Source organism: Ipomoea triloba, chromosome 11, assembly GCF_003576645.1.
Source record: "Ipomoea triloba cultivar NCNSP0323 chromosome 11, ASM357664v1".
Taxonomy (NCBI): domain Eukaryota; kingdom Viridiplantae; phylum Streptophyta; class Magnoliopsida; order Solanales; family Convolvulaceae; genus Ipomoea; species Ipomoea triloba.
The window spans coordinates 9,750,243-9,759,218 of record NC_044926.1 but is presented as its reverse complement, the minus strand read 5'-3'; the positions used below and the strand labels follow the sequence as shown (position 1 = coordinate 9,759,218).

Sequence of the window (8,976 nt, the reverse complement as noted above, 5' to 3'; positions counted from 1 at the left end):
TTTATAGTATTGATCAACAAATGTTGGCCATAAACTCTCGCAAAGATAGGAGAGGAATGTGCTGGAGCATGACATGTTTAGTGTAACAAATAGACATGTTGAATGATCATCCGAAAGATTAGGGAAAACACATGTTCTAAAGGCTTTCTGTTTGAATGGTCTCCAACGTCAAATGGCACTGCTGTTTCTCGTTAGGCGCCTCAAGAGCCCGATCCTATGACGCGTAGCAGGGCTCGGACTGAGGGAGCTGTGTTGGTTGCCTTGTCGGTTGAGTTATGCCCTCTGGAGCCTACCTGTTACACTCAGGCTGTGCGTTATCCAGAGTGGAGAGAGGCGATGGATGCTGAGTTTAATGCTCTGTTGCAGAATCAGACATGGAAGCTTGTGCAAGCAGGTATGAATGTTGTTGGCTGTAAGTGTGTCTTTCGCACAAAGCGGAAGGCAGATGGCTCGGTTGAACGTCACAAGGCTAGGCTTGTAGCCAAGGGCTTTAATCAAGTGGCAGGGCAGGATTTCTTTAACACATTTAGCCCCGTGGTTAAACCTACTACAGTTAGGCTTTTATTATCTCTTGCTTTGTCTTCTGATTGGGTTGTGCAACAGCTTGATGCGCACAATGCATTTTCCAATGGTGCGTTGGCTGAGACAGTGTATATGAGTCAGCCTCCTGGGTATGCTGACGCCGATTCTCCTGATCACGTTTGTTTGTTGCAGTGATCTCTATATGGTCTTAAGCAGGCTCCGCGTGCCTAGTTTACGCGTCTACATACTTTCTTGCTGTCTGTTGGCTTTCGGGCATCCAAAACGGATGTCTCTTTGTTTATTTTTACTCAGGGAGACTTGCGTGTTTATTTGTTGGTCTATGTGGATGACATTCTAGTTATGGGGAGTGACTCTTCATTGGTTTCTATGCTTATCTCTAAACTGTCTGCAGCTTTTAATATTCAAGACCTTGGTATTCCTTCTTTCTTCCTTGGTATTGAAATTGTGGCTGCTAAGGATGATATGCTCCTCTCCCAGAAGCGTTATATGTTTGACATTCTGAAGCGGGTTGGGATGTCGGATTGCAAGCCTTTGACCACTCCCATTCCGGTGTCTCGTGTTTCGGAGGAATCTCACGAACCTTATGCGGATCCGACTAGGTACAGGAGCTTGGCTGGTGCGTTGCAGTATCTCACTGTGACTCACCCTGATTTGTCTTTTGCAGTTAATGTGTTGTGTCAGCAGATGCATGCTCCCTCTACTACTCATTGGATACTCCTTAAGCGCGTTCTTCGATATGTCAAGGGGACCACTCAACTTGGTCTACTGCTTCGTAAGTCTTCTCATTCCGTTATTCATGCGTATTCTGACTTAGATTGGGTTGGTTTTCCTGTGGATAGGAAGTCTACGAGTGGCTTTGCTGTGTTTTTGGGGTCTAATCTCGTGTCATGGGTGTGTAAGAAGCAACGATCAGTGGCTCGGTCCCCCACTGAAGCTGAGTATAAAGCTATTGCAGATGTCTGTGCGGAGGTTACTTGGGTTGTGTCGCTGCTTTGTGAGCTTGGTGTGCCTATGGTCTCTCCTCCGAAGTTGTGGTGTGATAATCTTGGGGCCACGTATATGTGTGCGAATCCTGTGTTCCATGCTCGAACGAAGCACATTGAGATTGATTACCATTTTGTTCGTGATAAAGTGGCTTCAGGGGAACTTCAAGTGAATTTTATCTCTACCAAAGATCAGTTGGCTGATATCTTCACCAAACTGTTACCTGCTCCTCGTTTTACTTTTCTTTGTGACAAGCTTCAGGTTGCTGCGCCCACCTGAGCTTGAGGGGGAGTGTTAGGACTCCTACTATGCTATACTTCTATTACTATTATAACTCTCTCTATAGCTTGTATATAGTTTTCCCTTCTAGCACTCTTACGTAACTGATGAAATACAAATTCTAATCCTCCTAAGAAGACCCGTGAGTGAATAGAAGACCAATTCTTTTATGTAATTTGTTACAAACGATACATATTCCTCAGAATTTATGATAAATTTGTCAATTGACTATGTCTCTAAAGTGAATCGTTTTCATTAATGATAATATATATTTAATATAAATATAAATTAGTGATATTTTTAATTATTATAATAATATAAAACTTAGTATTAGTATAAATCTAAAAACAAAAAAGAGAGTTAATAATATTACTTCTGAACAAGAATGAAAATTATGTTGATATTATAAGTTGTATTTGTTATTTGTGTTGTTCTTTTACACGTTTTTACAATTTACCATTCATGTTTAAACAATCCATTTCATTTATTATTTTAACTAGTACTTTTTATTCGCGATGCGCAAAAAATATGTGCCCAATATTAGGATTTTATATTAAAATTTTAAATTTATTTAGATTTTAGATATTTAAACTATAGTAAATAATAATAATAATAATAATAATAATAATAATAATAATAATAATAATAATAATAATGTTTATAAATTTGATATTTATATTTTAAAAATAATTAACTAACATATAACTCCAATATATAATGTGTATATCTATCATTATTATTGTAGAATATAAGAAAATATACGGTGGATGCACGTACATAGTAACAATAGTGGAAAAGATAACGGAAGTTATAACGGTAGGGGTATATTTGTCCAAAATATTATATAGTACAACTTTTATAGCATAATGTATAGCAAAACTTAACGGAAAAAACGGACATAAACGAAGGGTATATAACCTTCATTCACACTTATTATGTCTTTAGATATTAGTCCTTAAATGAAATTAAAAATGTGTTGGTAGTATAAATTGCATTAAATGCTTATATTTCATTTGCATTGTACATTTAAAATTTATTGCCTAGTACTAGCTACCATTATTACCATATAAAATACAAACACATGAATACATATATCTAGCTATATGTAATTTCTAAAAATATGACTTAATTTAATAATAAATTTAATTATTGAATAATGTGTATCTACTTTAATATCATTCTCTTATTTGAAAATTTTCTTATATTTATTTTATTTCTTTATAATTAAAAGTTATTTCTCAATGACAATGAAAGTGTGGAATAGCAACATAATCCAAATACATTCCCTGCAAATGGGGGCACCACTATTGACTAGACTATGAACAAACACTAATATTATGTACTATGTGACATTTTTGAAAAATTCATATGTGGTGTTTAGTCAGTGACACATCATATTCTGTATTATGCATCCACATGCATCAAGTCAAATTTTTCCCTGCAGAGTCCTTACGTTGTATATCGACTTGTCATTATAATTATAGACTTGGTTTAGTATTGGCTAGACTATGAACAAACACTAATATTATGTAATATGTGACTAGACTTGGTTTAAGCGCGCCCACCGAGCTACAAATATATGTTTTTAAAAAAATATTTTAATTTTAGTATTAATATTGGGCATATGTTTTTGCGCATCGCACAAAGTACTAGTTATATTAATATAACTTAGTATTAGTGTAAATCTCAAAAAATTAAAAGAGTTAATAATATTACTTTTGAACAAGAATGAAAATTTTGTTGATATTATAAGTTGTACGTATTTGTTATTTGTGTTGTTCTTTTACACGTTTTTCCAATTTACCATTTATGCCTTGACATTTTTCTTTTAGACATTTATTTTAATATTAGTCTTTAATTGAAATAAAAAATGTGTTAGTAATTTTCTTTTCAAAAAAAAATGTGTTAGTAATATAAGTTGCATTAAATGCTTATATTTCAATTTTCGAAAAAAAATGCTTATATTTCATATTTGATACTATTTGCATTGTAGATTTATAATTTATTACCGAGTTTATCCTCAATGTTTTTTTATTTTACTAGTACTAGCTACCATTACTATATAAAATACACACAAACCCCCCCACACACACATATAGGGGCCGCTCAGGCGCAGACGCTCGCCCAGGAAGAAAATGAGAACGCTTCGCAGCCGTCCACGTGACCAGATCAACGAATCAAATGTAATTTTAAAAAACGACGCGGTGGCATTTTCGTAACTAACTCGAACTTTGGTGCAAGTAATTGTGTTGTATGTGCACCTAGTTTCACTTACAAGTGCACATATTTTCACTTACAAGTGCAAGTAATTTACCTTGTTAACATTCATGCACCTGTGTGCAACCTAGGTGCACCTAATTATAACATTAGGTGCACCTAGTTATAACATTAGGTGCACTTAGTATTGATGCTCAGAGTACAATTTACTTGCACATGTAATATATTTTACTTGCACTTGTAATATCTCCTTGTCAATATTGCTTCATTCTTAAAATTAAAACTTGAGACCTAGTCTTTTTTTTTTCTTTTTTTTTTTTTTTGTTACTCGGGGCTTCCACCACCAGACACAGACTAATATCCTCCCTAAATTCTAGAGACCTTTAAAAGTGGGACAAGTGACTTTGAGATTTAAGGCTGCACCATATCTAAGACCAAAGATTAATTGGAGTTTGGTTAAGGATTGATGAGTTCCTTCCGCTCAACAACACCTTAGATTTGAGAACTAGCTTGTTGAATGGGAATCAATTTTTTCTTTCACTTGAATTAAAAGTTGTCTGACTTTTATTTTTGGTATATTAAATCATTTTCTAGTGTTCTGTTTTGGTTTGGATGTCTGTTTAAAAAAGATCTATAATTTACTAAGTAAATAATCTAGCAAGAAGGTAAAGAAATTGTCATCTACCCAAATTTGCGTTGCCTAAAAAATTATCAATTTTTTAAAATACAATAACATTTATTAGTTCATTATATAACATAACCTTTAAATAAAAATTTAAAATACTACGTTTTATCACTTATCAATTTAATAATACTCAATAATACAACAAAAATATCTCGTATTTAGTTTCAATATATATATATATATATATATATATATATATATATATATATATATATACATCGTATTTTTATGTTATTTTATTACGATAAAAAAAAAAACAAAAGAGAAATATATCACTTAGTTTAGAGTGTTTACACGATGGGCACAATATTTTCTCAACTAGAAGTGTCTTATAGAGTACAAAATTATACTAAGCCTCTTCCAAATCATTTATTATATATGGTAATATATATACTCAAAGGATGATACTATCAACGTTTGAGCTTATAGGTGATTTTAAGTTGCAAATAAGATATAAGCCCTATTTGATAAAATATTGAATATTAAATAATAGTTTAGTTTGAAACGTTATTATCTATCCTTCATTAATCAAAATTTTAATATTTCAGTTTATCTTTTTATTATCAATTTATTTAATAATTAATTTTACCAAACACTTTAATTCCAATCAATTAGCTTAATAGCTACTAACTTTTTAATTTTTAGTTTTTAGTTAGCTTTTCAGTTAGGTGTATGAAACATAGCCTAAGTTATTAGTGTGAGAAATAAATTAGAAGGGAAAAAAATAGGGTAGGGTGGAGCAACCTAACGTACTGGTGCTTATATATATAGTTGTTAATTGCAGTAGTGGCAGAGCATTGTCTACAACAAAACTTATACATAAATCAATTATCTTGAATCCAAGATAAAGCTGATGATGAGGATTTGTGGTTCTTATTATAATCTCCCGTGGCTTGTGTTCCTTTTGATTATTGTTCAATATTTAAATGGGAGTAGGAGCTGCTTTGAGAATGAGAGAAATGCTCTTCTAAGCTTCAAACGTAACGTTTCTCACCTATCATTCAGCTCTCTCTCCTCATGGGGAGCCAGTAGAGATGATGACTGCTGCAAATGGGAAGGAATTGGTTGCGACAACAGAACTGGCCATGTTGTTGCTCTTCATTTGGGGGATGCAGGCTTACAAGGTGAAATCAGCCCTTCCTTGCTTCATTTACTGTTTCTCAATTTCTTGGATCTTAGTTTCAATGAATTTGAAAGAATTCCGAGTTTTATTGGCTCTCTGAACAAGTTGGTCTATCTTAATCTTTCTTATAATGATTTTTTTTGGGAATGTCCCTCCTCATCTGGGAAATATTTCAAATTTGAAATATCTTGACCTTGGCAACTACAATTATCATCAACTAAAAGTAGTTGACACCTTGGAATGGATTTCTCATCTCTATTCCTTGGAGTATCTCAATATGGATTCTGTAGACCTTCGTTCTGTTTCAGATTGGCTTCACTCAATTTCAAAGCTTTCTTTGCTGAGAACACTAAGCCTATCTTCCTGCCTTCTTCCAAGTCCCCCATCATCACTTTTGCACATCAACTCTTCTAGCTTCCTACAACACTTGTCTTTACAGTCTGGAAATATAACAACATTTCCCCTACTGAATTTGTGGCTAAACCAAAGCTACTTCCTTCAATATCTTGACCTCTCCGGTAATTCTTTGGTAGGTGACGATAAGGACATCAAATTCTTGAGGAACCTTGGCAATTTGAAAACTCTAGATTTATCATATAATTCTTTTTCTTTCAACTTTTCACAACTCATTTTAGGTTCTGAGAAGTTGATAGAGATTTTGAAATTACATGATAACAAAATTGTCGGATCACTGGATGATACCAGAAAGTTTAATTCCCTAAGAGAGTTAAACTTGGAGAATAATCAACTTTCTGGTTCACTGCCTGACATGTCAAAAATGTTGTCCTTAGAAATTTTTGCAATAGGCTACAATCACTTCAATGGGAACTTAATGGGAAGTAACATCGGCCACCTCTCTAATCTCAAATGTCTAGATGTTTCTTCGAATTCTTTGGAAGGAGCCATATCTGAAATCAGCTTCTCTAATTTTAGCAAATTGGATGTGCTCATCCTGTCTGAAAACTTTTTGACAGTGAATTTAGGCACCCATTGGATTCCCCCATTTCAGTTAAGAGGTCTAGGCCTCAGATCTTGTGAGTTGGGCCCCAAATTTCCTAATTGGATCCACACACAGACAAAACTAGAAGACCTTGATATCTCAAATAATGAAATTTCAGATCTCATTCCTCAATGGTTCACCAACCTATCCAACTTAGATTATTTGAGTGCTTCTCAAAATAGAATTCGTGGAAAATTACCAAACATACCATCAACTTTGACTCAAGTAGTAGACTTTAGCAACAATTTGCTAGAAGGTCCTATACCAAAAAATTATTCGGGAGTATCAACACTGAACCTTTCCAAAAACAAGCTTTCTGGAACCATTTCAGTTTTGTGTACGAATACTTCTACATGGCCTAATCAACTTCAACAAATTGACCTTTCAAACAATTTCTTTACCGAGAAGATTCCTGAATGTTTGGCGAAAGTTAATTATTTGTACAGTTTAAACTTGGCAAATAATAGCTTCTTTGGTGAAATCCCCTTATCCATAGGACGCTTGAACAGTATGTTTTCACTACATTTGAGAAGCAATAGGTTTGATGGGGAATTTCCTATGTCTCTAAAAAATTGCACTTCATTGATGGTTTTGGATCTTGGAAATAATTATTTTACTGGGGGTATTCCTGCATGGATTGGGGAAAGCTTAAAAGAGTTGAAGATCCTTTGCCTAGATTCAAATGAACTAAAAGGATCAATCCCAATTAATATCTGCCAACTTCAATCCCTTCAAATAATAGATTTGTCTTCAAACCATTTATCTGGTTCCATTCCAACTTGCTTCAATTCATTAATGACTAAATATGATGAATGGATGCCAAGCAGGGGGGAGTTTCCTGGATTTTCTCAACAAATCTATGGGATTGTAGACTCTATCGAAGAATATTTATTTGATTATGAATGGCTTATGTGGAAGGGTGAAGAGGTGGAGTATGGTAAGAACCTCAAATTCATGAAGCTCATTGATCTCTCGAGTAATAAATTGGTTGGAGAAATCCCAGTTGAGATAACTGATTTGCATATACTTAATTCACTAAACCTGTCGAGAAACAAACTGGCCGGTTTCATCCAAAACAAGATTGGTCAGATGAGCTCGCTAGAGAATCTCGACTTGTCAAACAATCAACTATCTGGAGCAATACCATTTAGCCTGGCTAGTATATCATTTCTTGCTCGCTTGGACTTGTCGAACAATAATTTGTCTGGTTGTATTCCACTTGGCCCTCAGTTGCAAGGATTCACTTATGAGGCTTATCAGGGAAATCCAAAACTACGAGGGCCTCCACTCCCAACAAAGTGTCATAGAAGTGAACCTGGAAATGCTCCACAACAAGGACGAATTGATGAAATTGAAGATGATGAACATTGGATTATCTGGGACTTTGACTTCTTTGTGAGTATGGCACTTGGATTCATTCTTGGTTTTTGGGGAGTATGCGGAACATTAATACTCAAGCGTTCTTGGCGACATGCATATTTCCAATTTTTAGAAAACAAAAAAGAGAAGATTTGCACTGCCATTCTGGTATATGGAGCCAAATTGAAGAGAGGTATGGGAGCTAGCTAGATTGAAATAAAAGGTAATATAATTAAGATTCTAAAATGTTCATTTGAAATTACAGTATATTTGTCTTTTCAAAAAAAGAAATTACAGTATATTTTCATTTAGCAATAAACATTAATAAATAAATGGCAATGCATTAAAACAGGATCAACTCATCTTCTTGAACTGCAGGAAGTACGAAGACCATTGGAGTACCTCCGATCCGATCTATGTCATCATTCTAAATAAAGTTCAATCATGTGTATTTGTGTGTTTGTATTCATATTTCAAGTCATGTAATTCTATTTTGTTCTGTATTGTGTGTATTGAGGTTTTACTATCATCGTACGATAGCCTACCTCGTAAGGTGGATTATTGAAATAAAGTTCATTTTTAATATACGAAAGTTTTTGGGTGTGTTTGGAAAGTAGAAAAATGACTTCTGGAAAATGTTTTCTGAAAAATGAGTCATTTTCCAGAAAATAAGTTCATTTTCAGTGTTTGGTTGCATTTTGAAAAACTGTGTTTGTGTGTTTGGTTCATTTTCTGATTAGAGTTGTATAATTATGTATTTTAATTATTTTATTTAGAATATTAAAA

General features: G+C 34.0%; 1 protein-coding gene across 1 annotated transcript; it reads left to right on the top strand.

The window, feature by feature from the left end:
• The first annotated feature begins 5,640 nt into the window (after nt 1-5,640).
• On the top strand, nt 5,641-8,732 carry LOC115997521 (receptor-like protein EIX2). The gene is made up of 3 exons (XM_031237093.1): nt 5,641-5,832; nt 7,659-8,413; nt 8,543-8,732. Exons 1-2 carry the CDS (start codon nt 5,759-5,761, stop codon nt 8,398-8,400), a joined length of 816 nt encoding a protein of 271 aa, XP_031092953.1. The 5' UTR covers nt 5,641-5,758; the 3' UTR covers nt 8,401-8,413; nt 8,543-8,732.
• Nucleotides 8,733-8,976: the final 244 nt, after the last annotated feature.

Bases quoted from the DNA above. Each gene is read 5' to 3' on its own strand.
- LOC115997521 (XM_031237093.1), top strand. From the start codon at position 5,759: ATGGGAAGGAATTGGTTGCGACAACAGAACTGGCCATGTTGTTGCTCT. The intron at 5,833-7,658 runs GTGAAATCAGCC...GATGCCAAGCAG, and splicing joins GGGGGATGCAGGCTTACAAG to GGGGGAGTTTCCTGGATTTT.